The sequence below is a fragment of the Idiotropiscis lumnitzeri genome, chromosome 14 (genome assembly GCF_059441095.1).
Source record: "Idiotropiscis lumnitzeri isolate Australia: NSW breed Sydney's pygmy pipehorse chromosome 14, RoL_Ilum_1.0, whole genome shotgun sequence".
Taxonomy (NCBI): Eukaryota; Metazoa; Chordata; class Actinopteri; order Syngnathiformes; family Syngnathidae; genus Idiotropiscis; species Idiotropiscis lumnitzeri.
In genome coordinates this window covers 8,674,874-8,698,417 of record NC_142404.1, presented here as the reverse complement: position 1 = coordinate 8,698,417, position 23,544 = coordinate 8,674,874, and the positions used below count along the sequence as shown (strand labels likewise).

The following is a 23,544-nucleotide window of genomic DNA, read 5'->3' as shown; positions in this document are numbered from 1 at the left end:
TATTTGTTTTTTGATACCAAAGTCCAGATGAAACCCACAAGACTCAGGTCCATGCATCAGACACTGCAGCCATGGAAATAGCATTCAGCCAGAGGCCTCCCACAGAGCAACTGATGCTGGGAATTAGGAGTCACCACTTTCGGGTTGGTGTGAAAGGGGTGGGGGGGATTAGGAATTTACGGGAAGAAGTATCTCCCTAGTGGGACAATTGCCGGAAAAAAAAAAAACGCGGGAGCGTGTAAAGCATGAAACGCAACATCTTACAAGTGAGTGAATGGCATTACACGGATTTTTGCATTCCCGACATTCCTCGCCACTACATTTCCAGTCAGCGGCGAGGCATGCTATTCCAATGCTCTGACATCATCCAGGGGTTCCACGCTCCGTTCCACAATCTGCCTGCTGCTAGCTCACAATCCCACCCATATTTGGAAGCGAGAGGAAGGGAATCCCAGCTGATGACTCAAAGGCCTCGGCTGCCAATGGGAATTCACTACACATCTGTTTTTCAGGGCAAGGGTATGTACATGCGCGTTTGTGTGCATGAAGGCCTTTCACATACATATCGTTATCTTAGGGAGCTCAACAACTCAAAGCCTAAATGTGCTTATGTGTTAAATAATACAATACTATATTTGTAAAAAATAAATGGCACCTTGAGTGTTGCCTCTAAATTATGATGATATTTGAGACTCGAGACACCCATGACAGCAATGAATAACCGTGTGAGTTGTTAAAATTAGCCTGAAGTGCTATGGCGGGGGGTGTGAAACTCTTTTTCACTGACAGCCACATCAGCATAATGGTTGTCCTCAAATGGTCAGCTGCAACTCAATGACAGTGTAAATGTAATTCAAAAGTAAACAAATCTAATGTCAAATAATTGTCGCTGCAGTCATGCTTACTTTTAAATCATCATCATCATGGTTGGGGGGGTTGTCAGAGGAGCCTATACCAGCGGACTATGCGAACCATCACTGCGATCCCGCTCTGCCCGCAAACAAGTCAGGCAGATGACTTAATTATTATTGTTAATTATTAATGTTAAATAACTATGAATATATCACTACTTATTCAAGTTGAAAATATTGTAAAAATGTTTGCTAGTCGCTGTCCGGTTAAAAAACACACATTAGTCAATCAATCAATAAATCAGTATCATCAAACACTTTTAGTTACATTAATGTAAATGTGCTAAAAAGGCCTCTATTGTATAAAAAATCACAATTAAAGCTGGCACAAAACTGTTGAACAGTAAATCAACATTAAGTGCAAGAACTCATTTTGTGTATGTTTTCTCACTCACCTGTCTTCCTCTGCAAGGAGTCAATCACAACAACCAATGTCCAATTAAGCCACCATACGTGTTTGAAACACTCTTAAGCGTCGTCTATATTCATCTTTTTAGAGGACACGGATTTAACAATCTTCATGCATTTTAAACAAACTGTTACTACCGTGGAAAATGATTCAATAAATCACTCTTGTCAATGTACCTCTAAACTCGATATGGTGGAACTCGTGATACGCTCTTCTTCACAATTCCATGCTCGGGCTTGGAGGCGTTGGTGAGCGATGACTGCCATCTTGTGGTCAATACTGGTATTACATCTTTCAATGGCTCATTTCAGCAATGAGACGAGGCCTGGGCGGCACGGTTAGCACAATCGCCTCACTGTGCAAAGGTGCAAGGTTCGACTCCGGCTTGGGCACTCCTGTGTGGAGTTTGCATGTTCTCCTCCATACCTGCATGGGTTTCCTAATACAACTAATGGATTATAAGATTAAGAGCTAATTATTTTCGACAATTGTTAAATCGTTTTGATTTGTCTTTTTGGAATTAAACCTGTCCAACTGTCCGGAATTTCAGTTTCTCAACAGTACATACAAACAGTTTCTTTTGTCCTCTTTAAAGCAGACTCATAACTGTGCTAAAATGAAATAAACAAATACTTTTACTTTGGAAAATAACAATCAACATTTTGCCTATTTTGTAATTTAAACACGATGAGGTTTTTTTCTGTGCATTATATGTACCGTATTTTCACAACCACAATAAGGCGCACTAAAAAGTCTTACATTTTCGATGGGGCGCCTTATAATGCCGTCGCACCTTTTATATGTGCACTGAGTTCCAAAATCTGAGATGTCAGTGGGTGACAAAGCTGAAGAGATGGTCACGTTAGCTGCTGACGCTGATCAAGTTGCTAGCTAGCTAGAAGCTAACTGCCCAAAAACACTCACTTGCTTTCAAATAGCGGCGATTCAGTGCCCTTTCTTTGTCATCTGTATGTCTTTAGAGTACGTCCTCGTTTCATCACAGAGATATGTTCCTACAGTGGTCGGAATTTAGCCTACCGTAGTATATCACAAATCAGCGGTAACATCGTCACTGCAGTACAAATCTGTACGAAAAAAAATTAGATATAAAATAATCTACTGAAAAACAATAAGTAGTGCGGTCACTGAGCATGTCAACATTTTCTTAGGCCTTTGCTTTACTTTCCTGTGGCCGCTCCAGCTGAGTGTTCTGGTGCTTGAACACATTTTTGTAGACAAAGTAAATGTAGAGGAAGCAAACCTAGCCATTCGACCTGCTTGGAAACGTGACAATAATGATTTTGAAGCAGAAGCGGGCTACGTAGCAATAATCTATATTGCATATATATACATCATTCCACATGGAAGGAGAACGCAATGCTTGAGGACTGAAGGCTACGCTCGTGTCAACACCGAAAGTTGGATTCAGGTTTATGAAGCAACATGGAGCTCTAAATTTGGAAACACATTGTTAACGTCTGCGTGCTGATGACAGAAGACACGGGTCTCTGGGGTTGTGTGTGGTCCGGGCTATCTGAAAAGGCTGCTGTTGTTCTCCCAGGCAGCCAGACACGCACACGCGCTCCCTCAAGCAGGCCTGAGAAATAAAGAAAGCTTTCATGGAATATTCTGTTTAGCTGCAGAGACAGATGCATATGATACTCCCAGGACCCATAAAACAAGTTATTCACAGACAATATCGTGCCCACGCTGGGTTTGCCTCGTACTACAAGCGGCATAAATTCGGATTTCAACAAGGAATTGCGTGTTCTGAGAAAACGTTGCTAAAATTGGTGATTAGACCTCTAAGGCAACTTCATGCTGACATGAAAAAGTCAGTGAAGAACTGAAAAACAACAACTATAATGCAGTGGTACCTTGAACAAGTTAAAGGACCGACAGTGTCCAGATAGCCTATATTTCACTTAATATATACTGTAGGACAGAGAAAATGAAACTGGTGATCCTTTCTTCTAAAGTTTCTGTTTTGGAGTAATGATTGAATAAAGTTCATCTGTCTCCTATTTATATTTGAAATTGTTGATTTTTTTTTTTATTTATTTTTTTTTTTATCACTGACAGACTATTAGGACGTCATTTTTTCACGTGTAACATGATGGTGTCTCCACCTAACCTGCATGGCTATTTTTTCTTTTTCCTCTTTGACAGTTATTTTCCTTCCTGAAAAACGACAATCGTGAGAAAATAAAAATATTACACGCAAAGAAGAATATACACTAGTAGTTATGTTGACTTAGACGCACTAATTTAAAGCAGAAAAAAAAGCTACAGGCGCTCCTTGGTTTATGACTGTCCAAACATGACCACTGATCAACCTAGAACAATCTTTTTTTTTTTTTTTTAATACAAATATTTCCTGCTACACCAGCATAGATTCGAGACTGGTGTCATGCATTTGAGTCCGTCTGCCTGCATTGTTTGACAAGAACGAGCACTAAGTAAAAATGTCGACTGCTACATACGAGTCGTGTGCAAGCTGACACACGCTCAAAGATGTCGCATACTTGTGTATGTACAGTAAATGACAATTTGTTCTTTTAAAACATTGCATGGATATTTACTAAGGGTTATATGGTGGTTATAGGACTTCTAAAAATATGTTGTGCACAGTATATTAATGATGTGTTTTCTGTACTTGTAGAGCCAGAAAAGCCCTGTAAACCTAAAATAGTACAAGTGACCCCCGCAGAATTATATAAAAGGGATGACACAGCTTACAGTCATCTATTAAGCAGGAAAACACACATCATGCATCCTACACATCTCCAGTGGAGCGCTCACAGAAACAAATGAATGGTGCAGCTGGGGAAAGAAGAGGGAAAAAAAACAAGTGACTCATTTGACCCATAGAAAACCAACAGGGAATTAACAGTCATATCCTGAGCTGAGTGAGAGAGCAAGCACCCAAGATGATGAAGAGTCATACTAGTAAAATCAAACCAAAATGCCTTCTGGTGTTGCCTCCAATTTTATAACAAAAATAATGTACAATGCAATTTCTTTGTTTAACTCTTGTCCACCCCGCGGTCATACACTTTTTTTTTTTTTATCAATAGTTTTCCATGACTTTTCCCAAATTTTCACTTAGTTACCAATACTGAAGTCATTGAAGGACTCAGAAATAAGTCTGCATTATGCGCATCCATGATAAGGGTCTAGGAAATAGTCGAAACTTCTACTTAAAAACTCCTCATTGATGGAACAACATTGTCCTTCTGTTTTGTTTGCAAATATTTCAGAAACCACAGTGAGCGGAGAGAGTAGGACTTGGCGTCATTTGAATTTGAACGACTCCAATTCCTTGTTTTAATTCCGGTTCCAAACGATTCCCGAATCTTTTAGGGGGCAGGGTAAAAAATGTTGGCATGATTTAAATCATACCAAATTATGGTCATCCATTTGTTTAGCCTGCCCGTGGCCTTCATTGTACAACAGTATTTACTCTTTGTGTGGTGAGACAGATGAAGAGAGGAATTTGGTTCTCTACTCATTGCTCACTTTCTTTCTCAACCAATTACAGATAATTTAATAAGATGTGAAATGAAGGTCCACTTCGTATTAAATACTGGAAATGTGGTGACGATTAATTTGTGCATTTGTTTTGTGTTTTATGGCTACTACGCTTATATAAACTGTACATAGTTAATTTCAATATGTTGTGATTCTACACCCAGTTTGGTGCTGTATTTTAAATAAATACAGTACAGCCTATATAAGCATTATTCAATGTACTTTACATTCTGATGGTTGTAGTGGAAAACAATGACTTGACAGAGCAATTTTAAAAAATGCCCAAAAAAAGATTAGCATCTCTGAATTTTCAAGGTTTTACAATCAACAAAATATGGCACATTTTGTTGTATGACAAGTGAGTGCCAAGTAGTATTTGTCGAAGGCCTTGATTGACCCCAAGCGTCATTATTGGAGAACTACACTAAACGTGACGTCACACCAGCATAGACCACTTTATGACATTGAGGGGTAAACAAGGGAAGTACACTGCTTAAATAGCGTGTATTTTTACATGAATGTCAAAATGAGTGGACACCACCCTCTTTATAACGCAAAAAAACTTCAAGAGTCTTAAAAATGTATCAAATTTATCTACTAAAAGCCATTAAAGCTGCAACTGTGGTGAACTCCACCCCTGTGTAGAAATAGTGGATGTTCGCGGAGAAGCGCCTTTTCTGAAGCCATTTCAAAACACACTCGTTGACGTTTCGCAGTCGTTCGAGTCTTGTTTGCTGTCGTTGTGCGTAGAATGAAAACCACAGTGTGACAAATCAAATCATTCTAAACAAGCGCATCAAATACGTGCAGAACAATACCTGTGTTATAACTGTTGCTTGTAAATTCATACGACATTGACTTTTTATCTCAAGAGAAGTTATCTTAGCACGGTCATGCTAGCGCACTACCAAGGCGTCACGGCTTTCGAAGATTTCAGAGAATTGTCGAGCACTGAATGTCATGTTTTCTCTCGTAGGGATCCCCTCATACACCTCCCCCATGGCAACTTATCTCCAGCCAGCCCTCAACAAAGCTGTGGACGCCCCCCAGTGAGGAAGAGTTGACTTAACGGGATCAAATAAGATATATTAAAATAGAATAGAATAAGACGGTGTGCAGATAAAAGCATGATTATAAATCAGCTAAAAGAATATTTAAAGGCTTACATCTCAGGTGGATACAAAAGACATGCACGCAACGGGAGCTACAAAAAGTATTTTACGTAGACATTTGAACTTTAAAAACTATATTTGTACTTTAAAAAATATCTACTTATCGTCTTAAATATTTAGTAAATTAAAGAATATATTTTACATAATAGGTATTATGTTAAAAATAATATTTTGGTGCTCATTTTCCTAAATTATTGGCGAAACAATTGCTTTACATAAAGTTTAAAAATGGAATGAAGTGTGCTTTTAAATCAACCACATTAACGTTTTATTTAACTATTTTCATCATCGTATTGGCCCTGCTTTTAATGTTTAAATGTAGCTTCCAAGCTAAAAAAAATTGCGCCCAAAGTAGGGCTGATCCTCGAAGACTTGAAAACTCAAGGAACTGATAAAACGTATAGATAACAAGTAAAAATGCTTGGAGCCGCCGTGCTTCCCCGCCCCCCTCCCTCGCCATCTTATCGATCACACCGGGAGGTAGCGCCATCTCAATCAAACAGCCCCGCGCACAGCTGAGCGAAGTCGTCTGGGAGAAGAACAACATGCGAGCCTTCCTGCTCCTACTGGTCCTGGTCGGCGTAGACGCTGTCCCCCAGGAGCGGCTCCTTCTCGGCGCCCTTGGCCTTTCCGAGCGGCCGGCCACCCCCAATGGTCCCCCCGGGTCCCGACCCCTGCGCCACGACGTCCCCCCGGCGCTCTGGAGGATGTTCCGGAAGTCGCAGCGCGTCCAGGCCGACGAGGGCGAGCCGTGCACGGTGTCGGAGTACGGCGTCCGTGGCAACATCATCAGATATGTGCAAGACCAAGGTAGGCATTGGTGGCGTGCACCAAGACCACGACGTTATGTGGCTTCCGACAACATGTGATCTGTAATCGCGTGTGAACACGTGTATTCGTGTCTGTTTCCGTTTGTGTTATCGTGCGTGTGCCCACGTGTACTTTGGCTTGTCTGTTTCTCCGTTGCAAAAAATCAAACGTGTATCGTTTCCATGCTTGTGTATCAATGTTCATCTGTCTGTGTGTGTGTGGGGGTGTGTTTGTGTGCGTGTACACACACGTCTGTCCACCTATCGTTTGTTTGTGTGTTCCTGAATGACTAATTATGTTTTCTGTGTGCATGTGGCTGTGCAGGCGGTGTTGTTTTGGGTTCTGGCGTGGCGTGCCCAGGCTGCATGGACCAGCATCTGTTTTTTAATCTTGCCGCCCTGGAGTCATTGGAAGTCTTGTCTCTGGCCCAGCTGCACGTCCACTTCCTGTGGAGGTCTGGGCCAAGGGACTCCGGGAGGATGGCGGCGACCCTGCTGCAAAGCGGTCCCACCATCAGTGCCGTTCTCTACAAGGTAGTCCGGCCCACACTGAAGGGTGCTGACCCTCGGGTCAACCGCCGCCTTCTCCTGTCCCAGTCAGTCCGGCTGGGCCCCGAAGGGGTGTCGGTCACCTTGGACATCACCTCGCTGGCTGAGTCCTGGCGCCGCCCGGCACGCAATTACGGTCTGTTTCTGGAACTCCGGCCTCTGGATGCTGATATGTATCAGTCTTGGGCGCCGCAACCTGTGCAGGCCTCACTGGTGGCTGTGTCGCTCCACCCGCAGCAGTGTCGTTCCCGGCAGCGAAGGAGCGCTGCCCATGTCCAGCCCCCTGTGTCGCCCAGCAACATTTGCAAGGCCCGCCGCCTCTATGTGGACTTCAAGGATGTAGGGTGGCAGGATTGGATCATTGCACCGCAGGGCTATGTGGCAAACTATTGCCACGGCGAGTGCCCCTTCCCTCTCAGCGACAGCTTAAACAGCACAAACCACGCCATCCTGCAGACTCTTGTTCACTCGCTGGATCCAGGAAGCACCCCTCAATCCTGCTGCGTGCCCGTCCGCTTCTCGCCCATTTCCATGCTCTACTATGACAACAATGACAACGTGGTTCTGCGCCACTACCAGGACATGGTGGTGGATGAATGTGGATGCAGATGACCGGAGCCCAATATTCCCCTCCACTCCCAGGTCTCGCTGCCCTGCCAATTGTCAACTGGCCATTTTAAGATGATGCTAATAAAGTTTTGAAAGAAACATAGGGAAAATGTGAACTCCTTAATAGACAAGAGGCACAAGAACTTTGCAAATAATCAAGGATACAATGCAACCAACTATTTCTAACAGAAACCGCTGACCTATTTGCTATTGGATGTATGCCACAGAAGTGAGACTTTGGGCATGTAATCTTGTCTGGCTCAACTATTTTCAGATGCTGTTATCTCTTGCCGTTCTGTTAGATTTTTGGAAATGCGGAACATAGCACACGAAAAAATTGTCTCCACTCTTGTAAACATTTTTGTAATGCCAGCAAAAAATATCTAAGAATAATTCCATTCAATACATATTAGGAGCTTTGGAACCAGTTACAAGGAGTCGTGCCACCTATAACAAATCATCTGTTCTAACTCTGTGTTATATTAATAAAATTTGACTTGAATTTAATTAGTGATGCATTGATTTATTTAATCCCACATTTAATCAATAAAAAAAACATTTCTTTAATGACACTTATTTAATTATCTAGTGGAGCATTCGTTTATTTATCAGATTTTTTTAATTCCACATTTCATGAATGAATAAAATAATTAATTAATGACAACTTTAATTAAACATTTTATGGTGTATTTATTTAATTTTAGCACTTTTTGGGGGAAGAGGCCACCTCCACAGCTATGGTCCAGGGAAACTGTTGAGATGGAAATTGGCTTCATCTAGTGTACACAAGGGGAATTGCAGACGGGCGTTCACTTCACTGCTGTATTTTGTTGTACGGTGTCACGTGGTACGGGTGATTTTGGTACAGGCAAGCGTGAGTTTGTCCGTTTTTTGTCCGAAGTCAGATGGGTTAGGTCCCAGCACCACACGACCGCTCCCCTTAGCAGGATAAGCGGTACTAAAACATGGATGTTTGTATTTTTCATTTTCTTTCCATTGGACGCAGTGTCTTTGCATGGCATGGTCCTTTAGCGCCCTCTGCTGCAGAACAGAGTGAAGTACCGGTCCTGTCCTGTTTGTCTTTGGCCCGCGTAAGAAAAAAATAAAATCATGTCGTATTATGTTGGTAAGTGCCCACATTACCGTATTACATGCTTAGCTCGACGGCTGTATGTAGGGCTGAGAAGGTAAGTTTAAAAATGCATTGCGATACAGTTAGTAGTAACTGAACCTATTAAAAGTGTCAGGAACGAAATTCAAATAATGGTACCAGTATTAAACTAATGTAACTTGATGAAGAAAATCCATAATATGGTAATAATGACAATGAATGTACTGTATTGAAACATCAGTAAAATATATATATAATATATATATTTACTTTAGCAACGTGACAAAACTTCCCTAAAATGAAAATCTGTCAAAATGCAAAGTGTTGTTGGAAAGGCCACTTCAATTTAAGTACTACACAGCAAAAATTTTGAAAATCAGATGAATCGCTCCGGAGAAATTGAGCTTTGGTTTGTGGGTGAAAACAACCTTTCTGGTGAATGCTGTTGTCTTATGTTGCCTATAGAAAAGCTGGTAAGAAAAGCACCTTCAAAATCAAGTCAAACTGTTTAATTTCATTATTTCACATGATAGCTGAAAAACAATTTCCCTTATCGATGTATTTGGCCTTGCTAAATTCAACTTAAAACTTATTTTTCATTAAAATGTTCATGTAAAGGCCCTATTTAGCATAAACTGGCACAAAAATATTTTTGGGAAGTTATAGACTGTATTGTTTTTTTCCGAAATAAAAGAATTAGTGCAGCAGGATGAGCGACTGGTTCCCCAATGTCTTCACACTACAGAGGTGCAGGGTTCCATTCCAGCTCTGGCCTCCCTGTGAGGAGTTCACTTTTTCTCCCCGGGCCTGCTTGGGCCATATGACAGAATTTGTTGCTGTGCATTCTTTAGGTTTATCGAGCTTTCTGAGGTACTCAGTATAACCAGAAGTGGATCTAAATTTAGCTGGGCACCAAAAATCTTTGAATAACATGAAAATATTTCAATCCATATCTCATCTAATTTCAGGCAAAATACATACTATGCGCTGAATCCGCTTCTGCTTGGTCACATTTATCACATACAGTTGAAACATCAGGAAAAATTCCATGTAGCTTTGAATACTGTAACCTATATAAAATTTTAAACTGAATAAAACATTGACTAGTATTGAGGGAGCAGTTACAAGCATATTTCAAACTCTTATCCCAGATGTCTTTCTCCCAGTCCCATTTTATGCAATCCATATTAATTTGTCCTAGCCCATTTAATTGATCATATATAAATTAGATTGTGCACCTTTTTGTTATACAGTCTCTGAGACACTGATCAAGTTTATCAGGTGTTGCATTTTCAAAACTGATGACGAGTCCTAACAAAGTGTTTAATCCGGAGGTATCTAAAGAAGGCCTTTTTTTGACAGTTCATATTTCTCTTGAAGCTGCTGAAGCGAGGCAAATGATCCCTGAATGTACAGATCGGCAACACAATACAGTCCAAATTCCTTCCATTGACTGAAGGCAGCATCCAGAACCGAGGGAATAAATGACGGATTTGCAGCTTGTGGCAATGTAAAGGACAGAGGCCTGATCTTAAATTATTTTGCAATTTGTTTCCAGATCTGTATGGAATTGCCTATAAATAGAATAGCACCAATCGAGTAGGTCCTCCCTTTCCATGTCCAGCCCGCTTGACAGCACAATTGTCTCATCCAGCCAGAAGAAGAGAGTGAATGTTTGCCACCCAATAACAGCGCATGAAACCTGGGAGGGCCATATTGCCCCCCCCCCCCAATTCATTGCATGCTCGGAATAATGACTAGATGATGATGATGATTATCATTTATCCGAATACAGTGCAGTACAATAAAAAGTAACAATGCTTTGTGAATGGATGTTTTTTCATGTTTTATCACACGTTACAATCTGCTGTGCTTTGAACAAATTTAAATAGAAACACCAAACAACACCTGACAAGTGTTATCTCGAAAACAACATATTTGATGAATCAAATTTGACAAGTTAAATTCTCAACTTGATTTATTTGACAAATAGAATGCCTAACACGATTTATTTGACCGATTGAATGTCTAAATTCATTTATTTGACGTGGTGACGGAACAACTTCTTGATGTGTTTCCAGATTTCTTTCATCTTCACTCCATATATGATTGGATTGAACAGAGGATTGTACACCACGACTTGCAACATCATGACCAGGCGAACGCTCTTTGGAAGCTCTGACTCCAATTTGTCCACAATGATGTCAAACGCAACCAAGCAAGAGAAACAGATTAAAACCATTAGGTGAGGTGAGCAGGTGTGAGCTGCCTTTTTCCAGGCTCCGCCACAACTGCGATACGAGGCAATAAATATTTTGATATATGAGTAGAGAATAAACAGCACAGGGAGAACGGCAACATTGATAAATACTAACACAGCGTAAGCAAACAAAATTCGTGATCTGACGCAGTGAAGCTTATTCACAGAATTGTTACAGAAAATCCCCCCGGAAATAAACTTGCACATTTTTTGCTTTCCATTAATGAAAGTTGCTAACGCAATCTGGCAGGCGGGAAGAAACCAGGCCAAAGCCAAAAAAATAGTGACCCTGGTTGTGCTCATGGTAGTTGCATATTGCATCGGCTTGCAGATGGACACGTACCTATCGTAAGCCATGGCTGACAACAGAAAGAAGTCTGAAGATTCTAAAGTGTAGAAAAAGAACAACTGCAACATACAACCTGTGTGAGAAATTCTCTGCCTGTGAGACAAGACATCCACTAAGAGTTTGGGGTAGATAGCGGTGCTGAGCAAAAGTGAGTTTAGAGACAAAGCTGCAATGAAAATATACATGGGCTCATGAAGGTTCCTGTGGATCCAGATGAGACAAATAATGGTGCCATTAGAACAGAGGATGACCACATATAGCGTCAACAACACTACAAAGTAAACATATCGGTACTTATCCACATCCACATAGCCAGCAAGACTTATGAGGACGTGTGTTCCATTCATCATGTTTCATTCACGTGCACAATGCACACTGGTGGTCAAGAGTGTCAAGTCTTTTATGATGGCTACTGAGCCTCCATGGATCTCATTAAAAGCTGCTGTCATGTCAACAAATTCCCTTAAGTACCATTTCACCTTTGTGTTGTTTGTTGAATTGACCTGTCCGCCACATACAGAAGGATCAAACATTTGGATTGTCACATTATACTGTGATATGACAAGAAAGAAGCCCCGTGGAAGGCAATCATGGAGTCAAAGGTCAAAGAATAGTGCCAATAACATTCTGCCCATTTATAGGTTGCAAAAGCACTAGTTTTCCAGGTTGGAAACTTTTGACCCAAGGTATGTGCTTACAACTCTGCTTTACTGATTCCCAAATATTAAAAATCGACAACACCATTGATAAAAGAAATAGCCTCTTAATATTCTACTTCAAACAAAGTTCAACAGAAAATGCTCGTTCTCTTTATACACACCATCTTACCTTGTTATCAGAAGAGTTTTGGTTCTTCTTATGCATTAAATGACAATGTGAACAAACCCGTTTTAAAGTACTTCATAGAGTTGAACAATACAGCAACATTCGCTTTTATTAAAAAAAAAAAACTAATAATAGCCTACAAGTATTAGACTTGCATGATTTCACATACAATTTTTTATTGTTCTGTATAAAGAACAACTGTATGTCAACAATTTTGCTGCAGGCTTACATATTTGTTTAAAAAAAAAATCAGCTGATCCACACGGTCTGAGAGCAAGACACTTGTCAATGTGCGCCTCAATCTTAAGTAGTAGTTCTCTGAGCGTGAGATTCACGATCGGGCACAGAAATGGCATACATGAGCAAAAAACAAATACAATTTGAGTCAAAATAACATTCAAACTTCCCCAAAAAATAGCAGGATTTGGGGAATTTTAAATGATATATTTCATGAATTTTACTGATTCAGTTGATCAATAACGTATAAAAATGATGTCCAGGCCCATCGATTAAACAGATGTTTCGTCACACCCCATTCACAAAATCATTTTTATATCTTTTAATTGGCCAAACATAAAGGTACAGCAGTGAAGAATATTTCATAGATACTGCTGTGCTGTATTTTATTCATCCGGTGTGGGAATGATAATTATGGCAACATGGTGGTTGACTGGTTAGCACACCTGCCTCAGAGTTCGCACCCCCTTGGTTCCTGCCAGGACAGCGGCCTTTCGGTGTGCCGTTTGGATGTTCGCTGCGTAGTTGTGTTTTTTTTCTCTGAGGACTCCCACACTTCAAAAACATGGATGTTTGGCTAAATTCAAGATTCTAAATTATCAGTAGGTGTCTGTCTGTCTGTCTTTATGTGCCTTGCTATTGGCTGGTGACCAGTGCAGCGTGTGCCACACCTCTGTTCTGAAGTCAACTAGGGATAGGCTCCAGCAGGCCCATGACCCTATTGAGGATAAGCGGTACACAAAATGGATGTATGGATGGATTATTTATTACGGACTGTATTAAGATACAGTACATGTCTTGTTTTGACAAAAGAGACATTTTACTTTCAAGAGGACACTCCTTTTCCCATTAATTTTCATTTGGTGATGCAAACTTGCTGTATAAAAGCTGTTTCAATGTCTGCTTGTGGTCAGAAGAAATAAAGCAAATCTCAGAGGGGTAATCAAGAAAAAAGCAAAACTTGGGAATGATGCCCTTGTCATTTTCTTTTCCGATAATCGAATGGAATGAAATAGAATTTTATTTGACTCCAACAAGTTTGATGATTGAGAGGAAGGTCATGTGTGTGTAAAAAGTCAACAGGCTGTGATTGACTTGTTGTTCTTTTCCGCCTTCATTACAATGCTTAATTAAACGTGAGAGAGTGATGTAAGGATAGTGTCATAACAAGGTCAGCCTCCAGGGGGCTGCTAATGATGAGTCAGTGGCCACAAGAGATATTCTCATGGGAGGTTTGTATCTGGCAAACAAGAAAATTCGATGGACAACACCAGCAAAGCGTCACCTTTCGAACGTTGCAAGTCAAATACATTTTATGTATCTAATCATTTAAGTCTTTGTGTGGTGGACTTCTCAAAACTGGTACTGGCCCTGTGTACTCATGATATATTCATTCCGTACTGCCATCATTCTTTTAAAGATATCTTAAGAATTTCAATAGATTTGGTCCTCATCAGCTTTTTAAAAAAAAAAAAAAAAACAAGTAATTGGAGTAGATCATTTAAATTGGAAGCACAATTACAAACAAGTCAGTGAGGAAATATAATGTACGTGACACCACTACATAGCAGACGGACCAAAACAGCAGAAGAAGAAAGAAGGCACCCTCATTGCAAACTTGGGGTAGCAGTAGTATCAACGGCATTGACACTGGCAGTCCAAATCAATTTCATGGTGCACCAGGAGATCCTTGGGCACCTAGCAGAGGTGGGGGGGGTGGCTCAGTAGGTTGTGGGAGTCAACTCATTACAAATGACAAGGTGCACATTTACTTTGGGTCCTCAGTAGAAACGGTGAGGGAAGCTGTTGAAGTACAAGTCACAAAGACAGTTTCCGAGGCACATGTCTCTGTGCCGGGTAGAAATAATTGATCTGGAAACAACACATAACACATTGGAGCATGTGAAATCTGGGTGCAGAAAACGATATAAATCGAAAGTTTGGCCATGACTTTGTCAGCCATACACCGGTGGTGGGCGGTCAAGGCCTTAAAGGCCTTCTCAGCTGCCCCAACTTAATCAAGAAATCATGATCATGATTCTTCACATTGATGTCATAGTATATCCTAGTGGGTTATTTTTTTATTTTTTTTTTTAGTGGGAGTTTTTATCCAATCAGAATTCAGCTAGCTCATGTTGCCAGGCAGATTTCACAATACCAGTAGCAATCTATTCGTCTCAGGCCTTCAGATACAATCGTGCAGGCCTCTGTTCTGTCAAAGTCAAGAAGCTTTCAGAGTTGATAGACAGGTGCGATAGCCAATCAGGTCACAAGTTGGTTACAGTTAGCCTTCTCGCTGGCCTTACGCTGAAGGTGATGAACGCGTTTTGTGATTGGATACTCACTCGTGATCCAGTTCTGGCAGAAGAACGCCAGGAGACCTTTTTTTTAAGAAAGATTATTTCTTTGGAGCAAATTCAGACAAACTGGGTCCAGTGTTTGCATTGACTTTGTGTATGATTCTGGGTTGATGTGTTCGGCTTCAACTGAGATGTGTCATGTACGTGTTGATCTGTGATTGTTCGCCATGTGCACAAGGTGCTAATTTAGAGGTCTACTTACCCTCATATATGCAGCCACTCAGGTAGGCATATGTTTCACTAGTTGTCAAATCTGCAGTGGTCAACAGCTTTCCATTCAATGTTGTAGTGACGGTCTGCATGGAAGATGTGTGAGGATAGGTGGCCACGTTAAAACTTATTCATCCATTTTCCACATATCCATTCATGTCCTGTTTACTTACACAAATTCTGTGACTTTTTCATGACAAGATTGCCCTCGGAGCGCTGCTCTTTTATTTATAATCCTCCTAGTTTGAGCCTGTTCCAAACATCCTGGCTAAAGCCTACCTCTTGCCTCACAAATGACCTTCGAGTTTACATGTTCTTCATTCACTTAACCTGCTTATCACGTCTTCACAAATTTTCCTTCCTGTTCTTTCCAGAAGCTCACAATTCACAGTCTGGTAACCACAATCTCCTTGGCATAATTTAGAAGTCTTCCACAAGCAAGGTTACCCGTTGTGGTCTTTCCGGATTTTCTATTTACGGTCATATTCAAATAAAAAAAAAATTAACCTTTCGTACGGCCAACAAGCCTTTGAGTTGCTATGATTTGAGATGCAGGAACAGTTGTATTCTTACCAGTGGCACAAGCGAGGTGACTAGGTACGCTCCTTGCTCTCCAAATGTGCGGAACTGCAAAAGGATCTGGAAGATAAAAATTACACATATATATATATATATATATATATATATATATATATATATATATATATATATATATATATATATATTTGTGTGTGCGCACATGCACGTGAAAGTGTATAATCATGTAGAAAGGTAAGGCTTTGAACAAGGCCTTGTGATGGAATATACGAATACAAAACGCAATACTCACCGTATTCGAAGCAGAAAATAAACCGATACCATAAAAGCATGGTGACGTCCCTTCAAGGTTTGGCAGATTTTGGACAAATTCTGACGTTTGAGCCGCCACAATAAACGTCGGCCCAAAAGAAACAAGTGACACCTCTTCTTCAAACGTGAAGGTCATGATATCAAAGATCTCAGCATTATTGCCAAAGCTCAATGCAAATAAATTTCCGATAGTTTCCGCCTGTTAACAGGACAAGAATGGTTATCAATAATCTATAACTTTTTAAATGTGAAAGATATGTGATATTACTCACCTGTGCTTCAATGTAAAGTTTTCCATAGTAGTTAATGGGACATTCGACCAAGTTTAAAGTAGTTTGAAGTGCCTGTGATGTTGCACCTGCCGACAAGAAGACATGTCAAAGACCTCTTAGTCATCCACACAAAGTGGCAAACAGCGCTTCATAGCGATGATCTTTTGAAAGAGACTGAGTTACAAAGCATTTCCGTGTACAAGTCAAGTATTCAAGTGAGTAAAGCACATTGTCCGAGAGGTACGGCAAATGAGGGGGTTGAACGACTTGAGATTTAGGTCCCTATTTTCGATGACAGGCGCCTGTGCGCTCGACGTAAGAAAACAGGCGCATCAAGTTCATTTCTGCTTCTGCAACGTCAAGTGCAGTGCGCGCGTGCTTCGACCGCTCTGATTTTAGAAGGAATGTGGGCGGCCGCTTCAAGACGGGTATGTTCTTTTCCACAATTGCGAAAGCGCACTTTTCCACCTGTGCCAGTCGGAAACTCTCAAAAACATTACAACTCCACCAATGCGCAAAGTTAGACTGCTTTGACAGAGTTTGACTATAATGTGATGAAAGTTGAGCTGAAGTCGATTAATCGACGATGTCATTGATACTTTTCATCCCAACCTTTTTTTGCACTCCAACCTTTGATTTATTCCAACAGATCAGCATAGAAACTAATAAAATAAGAGATTAAAAGTACAACTCATCATTATTATGCTTAATGTAGTTGTTGTAATTATTGGTAGCCATGCATGTTTCTGTTCATGAGCAGATCTCTTTTGGTAAAGTGTTGTAACCACCAACATTGCAACCAACGCCAAAAAAATTACGAATTTCTCTCCATCACTGTTTCTAGTTCAGTTATGCTTTTATTGTATTTGAGGATAGATTTGCATATTTTGCGGTCTACGTTTTGGTAAAGTATTTATGCGTGTGTATTCCACACTACTACTTGTGTCATGATGTCGTGAGTTGTGAACTTGTGACATGAATAAAGTTTTTCGCCGGGTTTTTACCCAACATTTTGACAATGAAAATCGAACTTGAATTTTGCTGCCCTTGTTCATTTGTATATAATATTTCATATACTTGCCAAGCTGGTACAGTGTCGCATTTTGCTGTTTCACAGAGCATAATTCTTTTAATTGAAGCGGAGTAGTAAAGAAGACAAATTGACTAATTGATTCAACCACGAGTATGTCAAAAAGAGCATTACATTTTATTGTTTACAGGTGTGCCGTCTTAGATATTTATCAACAAACTAAATTGGCTCGACTTTTATTGTACTGTGAATCATTTTACGCTTCACCAAGACATCCATGCCCTAAATGTGCGGAGTTGCAAAATGGCAGAGGTGAATATGAAATTGTATGCGTGGTTACCTGGTAGTAGGCTGACGGTGACCGTGACCACCAGGAGAAGGAGCATGTTGGCTGAGCTCTGAAAGACATATCAGACAAGTTGTTCCTGACAACGCTCGGTGTTCTGACATGATGATTGATTTTATTTTCTGAATGAGAAATGAAGGTCGTATTTGTTTGACTGAACTGTTCCACATAAAAGAAGTTCCTCAATGTTGAGTCACGAATACATCTCGGTCTAAAACTAGAGGTGCAAAAATCCAGTTTTCAAGAACCCCGATCCATCCCGTTTTAGATCTCTCCCTCCTCCAACACACTTGATTGAAATGTTTAATTTTTTAACATGAAGCTTCCATCCATTAGATTAGGCAGCAGAATTCTACTATGAGCCATCATATGTTTTGGCAAACAGGTTTGCATAGAAAATATTGAAGACACAGTAAGTACAGTAAGTATATATATATATATATATATATATATATATATATATATATATATAGTAACCATCCCTGCAACATTCACAACAACACCTCGGCTCAATGAAGCTGACTTAATTTTTAATGCACCTCCTGTCACGAGATTTGCCTTGATTTGTGTATTTTGTACATAAGCAATTTATTTATTTATTGTGTTTGTTAAAGTTTCATTTTTGTGTCTGAATTCCCATTTATATTTCGTCTATTTGACATTCATGCTCTGACTAAAAAAAATAACATGTTACTCACTAGTAACTTCGCATTGAATACTTACACTTAAGTATTATTTTTTTGAAGGCTACTTTTTAATCATTCTTGGGTCATAATATTCAATCGTAACAATACTCTTTCTTGAGTGAAATTTCTGCCTATTTCACGCACCTTTAAGTTTGGATGAAGACTTGAAGGGTAGACTTTCCTGGCGCTGATTTATCCAACTGTTAAAGATGCTGCTTTTTATAACGCTCCACTTTTCATGATACAGGTGACATCCGGACATTCATACCATCCCAAACGAGGTTCTATTTAACAACATTTATCATCAAACAGGCTAAATGAAAATACGAACAGTACACCAAAGATTACCTCGACTGCAACAACTCCAGGATATGTAACAGGCAATCAAGACTCTCTCTGGTTGCGAGGAGGAACAAACCTGCTGATTAAATTCCAGAAAAACTGGAACTGTGTGAAGACTTCTATAATAGCGCTGCTGTCACTGATGAATCTTCATATAATTAATTATCCAACCATCTTCCAGAAGTACGACTCATCCAACAGGCCTAAGGTAACTGTTTAATTGATCATGTTATTTTGCAAATTTTTTTTGTCAATACATGTTCCTTAGCGCCCGCTCTGTTCATTGAAAACTTTGAGTCCGTACATTCTCTGTATTATGGTTCGTGAGAATGCAAAAGCAAATTTTAAGAATTACTAAATTATAGGACACTGTAATACCTGTCAAACTCTTTTTTTGTTGCAGCCCTAGTTATGGTTTCCCTTAGAGCAGGGGTGGGCAAACTTTTTGATTGGTGGGCCACAATGGGTTCAAAAATTTGACAGAGGGGCCGGACCAGGAACAGATGTGGATGGAGTGTTTTGGTAACCTCACCTCATTGGTGTGAAGATTTTTTAAAAGGAAATAAACAAAAGCATTACAACAAAATATCTATGTTTGACACACCAGAGTATTTAGAAAAGAAAACATTCCCAATGTTTATTCATTTTCTTTTTTTCAAGTTTGGTGGGCCGGATTAAAACGTTTAACGGGCCTCAAGTGGCCCACGGGCCATAGTTTGCCCACACCAGCACACCAGCCTTAGAGGGCCATTATTACTATGAAAGCATATAGGTATATGATCGCCTCATTATTACTTATACACAACCAATTGATGGGTAACTAAATTTGAAATGACCCTATGATATAGTGCAGGTTTTTGCTGCGACATTTCATCAGCCAGCCAACTATTTTGGGGCAAGTGAAAATGTTAATCGTAGTTGAAAGTCATTTCACTATCGCAGCCGCAACCCCCAATCAAAATGTTAATAATGTTACTAATAATTGATGATTAACCATTTGATGAATTTTAGCTTATTTAATTCATTTTAATTTAGCGTAATTAATTAATAATCATTTAATTAACTATTAACCTCAATTGTTTTTTCAGGCTCCCTGCGGGCCATAGCAAGTTTCTTTCTGAAAAGTATCTTCTTGTTAGCAATAGTGACATATTAAATAAAATCGTAAAACCAAACAACAAATGTATTCAGTTGTTTTCTTCCTCTTTTGTGAGCATGAACTTTTGTAACGATGAATTCATCTTAGAGTACATGACAGTTGAGATCTCATTAAGTTAACTCCATTTGATGAGTGACTTCCTGGAATCTTCCGAACGAACTCCAAGAAACTTTGCGCGTGGCTTCGGGTAACTGAGATCATTGAGAAAATATTTTCAAACACCAATCAACCGCACCCAAAAGGTATGGGTGCTCCAAGGCTGACCCCCCCCCCCCCAATTATTGGATGGTATTTTTATTGATGTAATCTTGCTCACATGCTCAATAAAGCATCTGCCTATCATTAATAGAATTATTATTCAGCGACATTTTTATGTATTCAAAGGCATTCATTTTACATTATTAATGATACACAGTGTTTATTTTAGTTGCCTTTTTATATTGTGATGCTTCGGTGCGTTTCCATCACTATATGAATATTCGTTCTATTTCAATGCAAGATGATGAGAGTTAATAAAGAAAATATTTGGTGCACTTGCAATGTTCGTTTGGTTGCAAGAAAAATGAAGTAAATCTCAGAAGGGGGCAAAAGCAAAGCAAGGAGTTTAATAATCTTCAATCCAGACACACTTTAGATTTTAACGCTTTATCACTCAGCCATGTTAACCGTTGCATTTTTGGAACAATAGATAGCCAGAAGGTAGGAAGAAAGGAAGAGAAATATGTTAGTGTAATAAAACAGTAACAACACTTTTTTTGTCATGAGTAGACAAATTACAATGAATTGTTCACTTAAAACAAATCAGTACAATTACCAAATTTAATCCAGAAATACGATTGACCAGTTAAATGCCAAATGTAATTGAGGAGACAAATTAAATGCCTAACTTGATTTATTTGACAAAGTAAACATCTAAATTCATTTATTTGATGCAGTGACGGAACAACTTCTTGATGTGTTTCCAGATTTCTTTCATCTTCACTCCGTATATGATTGGATTGAAGAGAGGATTGTACACCACTATTTGCAACATCATGATCAGTCGAACGCTCTTTGGAAGCTCTGACTCCATTTGGTCCACAATGATGTCAAACCCAGCCAAGCAAGAGAAGCAAATTAAAACCATCAGGTGTGGTAAACAGGTCTCAGCCGCCTTTTCCCAGGCTCCGCCGCAACGGCAATACGCAATGATAAATATTTTGATGTATGTGTAGAGGATGAACGTCACAGGGAGGATCTCAATGCTCATAAAACTGAACACACTGTAAACAACCATAGTTTGTGATCTCACGCACTGAAGCCTATTCACAGAATTGTTACAGAAAATCCCCCCTGAAACAAACTTGCACATTTTTTGCTTTGCATTAATGAAAGTCCCAATAGCAATCTGAAAGGCAGGCAGAATCCAAGCCAAAGCCAAAAAAATAGTGACCTTGGTTGTGCTCATGGTAGTTGCATATTCCATCGGCTTGCAGATGGACACATACCTATCGTAAGCCATGGCTGACAACAGAAAGAAGTCTGAACCACCTAAAGTGTAGAAAAAGAACAACTGCAACATACAACCTGTGTGAGTAATTCTCTGCCTGTGAGACAAGACGTCCACTAAGAGTTTGGGGTAGATAGCGGTGCTGAGCAAAAGTGAGTTTAGAGACAAAGCTGCAATGAAAATATACATGGGCTCATGAAGGTTCCTGTGGATCCAGATGAGACAAATAATGGTGCCATTAGAACAGAGGATGACCACATATAGCGTCAACAACACTACAAAGTAAACATATCGGTACTTATCCACATCCACATAGCCAGCAAGACTTATGAGGACGTGTGTTCCATTCATCATGTTTCATTCACGTGCACAACGCACACCGGTGGTCAAGAGTGTCAAGTCTTTTATGATGGCTACTGAGCCTCCATGGATCTCATTAAAAGCTGCTGTCATGTCAACAAATTCCCTTAAGTACCATTTCACCTTTGTGTTGTTATTGACCTGTCTGTGACATGCAGCAGCGTCAAGCATTTGTCGGACAAGATGTTCTATGATACGATTTGTGTTTCTCAGGTTCCTTCATCGTCATCCTCTTCTTGTTTCAAGTTTCCCCCGCTTATGATTAAGTTGCACCATGAACTCCAGGACACAGATGCCTTGAGTGTGCCTTTGAACTTGGAAATGTAAGAGAATATTTGAAATCCGTTTCAGGATGACTTCTTTCAGCATGAGCTTGCACTACGCTCCATCCCACAATGGCGCACAACGGTGCAAACTTCCCGTTACACCCAATTCTACTGTCGCAACGTCTAACGAAATACCAAAACAACCTTGATTCAGGTTACGATTTTCTTACTGGACTCCTTGAAAATTGCACCAGACAGCTGGAGCTCATTCAGAACCCTACATCTCGGTTTCTGACCAGAACAAAGAGTTCAGATCATATTTCTCCGTTTACAATCTCCCAATTAGCTGTTGAATAGATTTTAAAACCCGGCTTCTGGTCACTGAATGGTTTGTGTCCTGAATACATTATACGAGCTCTGCAGACTTAGATCGATGAGAGAGCCCGGAAATCAAAGGAAACATAGTCAAGCTTCATTTAGCTGAGGGATAAGCGATCAACAGAGGGGAAGTCAGCCCTGAGTGTAAATGCTTTTAAATGTGCATAAGAAATTTGAATTCATCACCAAACACAAACCGAGTGAGGAAACAATCCCGGAATACAATAGTCCTCTGTGCTCCTTTTTATACAGCACCACTTTTTAATGAAACAGGTGCCATCTGGACATTCATACCATCCCAAATGCGGTTCCACTAAACGGCTAAATGAAAATATAATCAGCACATAACTCCAACAACATCTGTGGGAATATGTGACAGGGAATCAAGACACTCTCCAGTTACAAGGAGGAATTGTACTAACTCACCTGTTAATTAAATTCCTGAAAAACCGGTATAGTGTGAGGACTTGCATAATGTAGTTCTGATGTCACTGATGTATCTTCAGACAATCATCCATCCGCTTCTAATTAAAACTCATTCACTGCCCTTGGCAGCTACATGTCAAAGGTGCAGGTTTCCTGGAAGGGCTGGCAGTGAATGGTTAACATTCTTGTTGACAGCAGACATTTCTTTGGCCTGTTTTATTTCCATCTGCCAGTTGTCAGCGACAGCTGTCATTCATTTCAAAGTAAAACTCTGTAACTTTACTCACTTTATTGGAGGATTTTTTTTAGCTATCAGCTTCTACTGTTTGTGTGCCTTTGATATCACAAAGAGCAACAAGACTCGGATCTTCCAAAAAGTGTGCGATTGGTCTTGAGTCTACAAATAATGGTGTGCAATCCTCTGTTCAATTCAATCATACATGGTGTGAAGACGAAAGAAATCAGGAAACACGTCAAGAGCTTGTTGTTGTGTCAAGGCAAACAGTTCGTGTCAGAATGTAAAAAATCGTATTTAATTATGATTCGTCAAAATTTGTGATGAATGTTGCATTGGATGTTATTTGTTTTATTGAGGCATT

General features: G+C 40.0%; 4 protein-coding genes across 5 annotated transcripts; 1 reads left to right on the top strand and 3 right to left on the bottom strand.

Annotated features, from left to right (window-relative positions):
- Positions 1–6,463: 6,463 nt before the first annotated feature.
- gdf3 (growth differentiation factor 3) lies at positions 6,464–8,497 on the top strand. Its single transcript, XM_088315716.1, has 2 exons — positions 6,464–6,833; positions 7,158–8,497. Exons 1-2 carry the CDS (start codon positions 6,569–6,571, stop codon positions 7,991–7,993), a joined length of 1,101 nt encoding a protein of 366 aa, XP_088171842.1. The 5' UTR covers positions 6,464–6,568; the 3' UTR covers positions 7,994–8,497.
- A 2,642-nt stretch (positions 8,498–11,139) lies between these two features.
- Positions 11,140–12,159, bottom strand: LOC148323318 (olfactory receptor 5AS1-like). Its single transcript, XM_088315717.1, has one exon. The coding sequence runs from the start codon at positions 12,058–12,060 to the stop codon at positions 11,140–11,142; it is 921 nt and encodes a 306-aa protein (XP_088171843.1). The 5' UTR covers positions 12,061–12,159.
- A 1,152-nt stretch (positions 12,160–13,311) lies between these two features.
- On the bottom strand, positions 13,312–18,959 carry LOC148323317 (uncharacterized). Of its 2 annotated transcripts, XM_088315640.1 has the most exons (9): positions 18,874–18,959; positions 18,670–18,809; positions 17,834–17,891; positions 16,464–16,549; positions 16,172–16,390; positions 15,916–15,981; positions 15,335–15,428; positions 14,545–14,644; positions 13,312–14,470 (listed from the first exon to the last, which is right to left on the bottom strand). In XM_088315640.1, exons 3-9 carry the CDS (start codon positions 17,877–17,879, stop codon positions 14,380–14,382), a joined length of 702 nt encoding a protein of 233 aa, XP_088171766.1. In that variant the 5' UTR covers positions 17,880–17,891; positions 18,670–18,809; positions 18,874–18,959; the 3' UTR covers positions 13,312–14,379. The 2 variants fall into 2 exon arrangements, with proteins under 2 accessions (XP_088171766.1, XP_088171767.1); XM_088315641.1 differs by lacking the exon at positions 18,874–18,959 and having other exon boundaries at positions 18,670–18,865.
- Positions 18,960–20,948: 1,989 nt separating this feature from the next.
- On the bottom strand, positions 20,949–21,968 carry LOC148323316 (olfactory receptor 10J5-like). The gene has a single exon (XM_088315193.1). The coding sequence runs from the start codon at positions 21,867–21,869 to the stop codon at positions 20,949–20,951; it is 921 nt and encodes a 306-aa protein (XP_088171319.1). The 5' UTR covers positions 21,870–21,968.
- Between the last annotated feature and the right edge of the window lie 1,576 nt (positions 21,969–23,544).

Excerpts from the sequence above, each read along its gene's own strand:
- gdf3 (XM_088315716.1), top strand. The coding sequence starts at position 6,569 with ATGCGAGCCTTCCTGCTCCTACTGGTCCTGGTCGGCGTAGACGCTGTC. Across the intron at positions 6,834-7,157 it reads CAGATATGTGCAAGACCAAG|GCGGTGTTGTTTTGGGTTCT; the intron begins GTAGGCATTGGT and ends GTGGCTGTGCAG.
- LOC148323318 (XM_088315717.1), bottom strand. The coding sequence starts at position 12,060 with ATGATGAATGGAACACACGTCCTCATAAGTCTTGCTGGCTATGTGGAT.
- LOC148323317 (XM_088315640.1), bottom strand. The coding sequence starts at position 17,879 with ATGCTCCTTCTCCTGGTGGTCACGGTCACCGTCAGCCTACTACCAG. Across the intron at positions 16,550-17,833 it reads CACCGTCAGCCTACTACCAG|GTGCAACATCACAGGCACTT; the intron begins GTAACCACGCAT and ends TCTTGTCGGCAG. Across the intron at positions 14,471-14,544 it reads GTTTCTACTGAGGACCCAAA|GTGCCCAAGGATCTCCTGGT; the intron begins GTAAATGTGCAC and ends CACCTCTGCTAG.
- LOC148323316 (XM_088315193.1), bottom strand. The coding sequence starts at position 21,869 with ATGATGAATGGAACACACGTCCTCATAAGTCTTGCTGGCTATGTGGAT.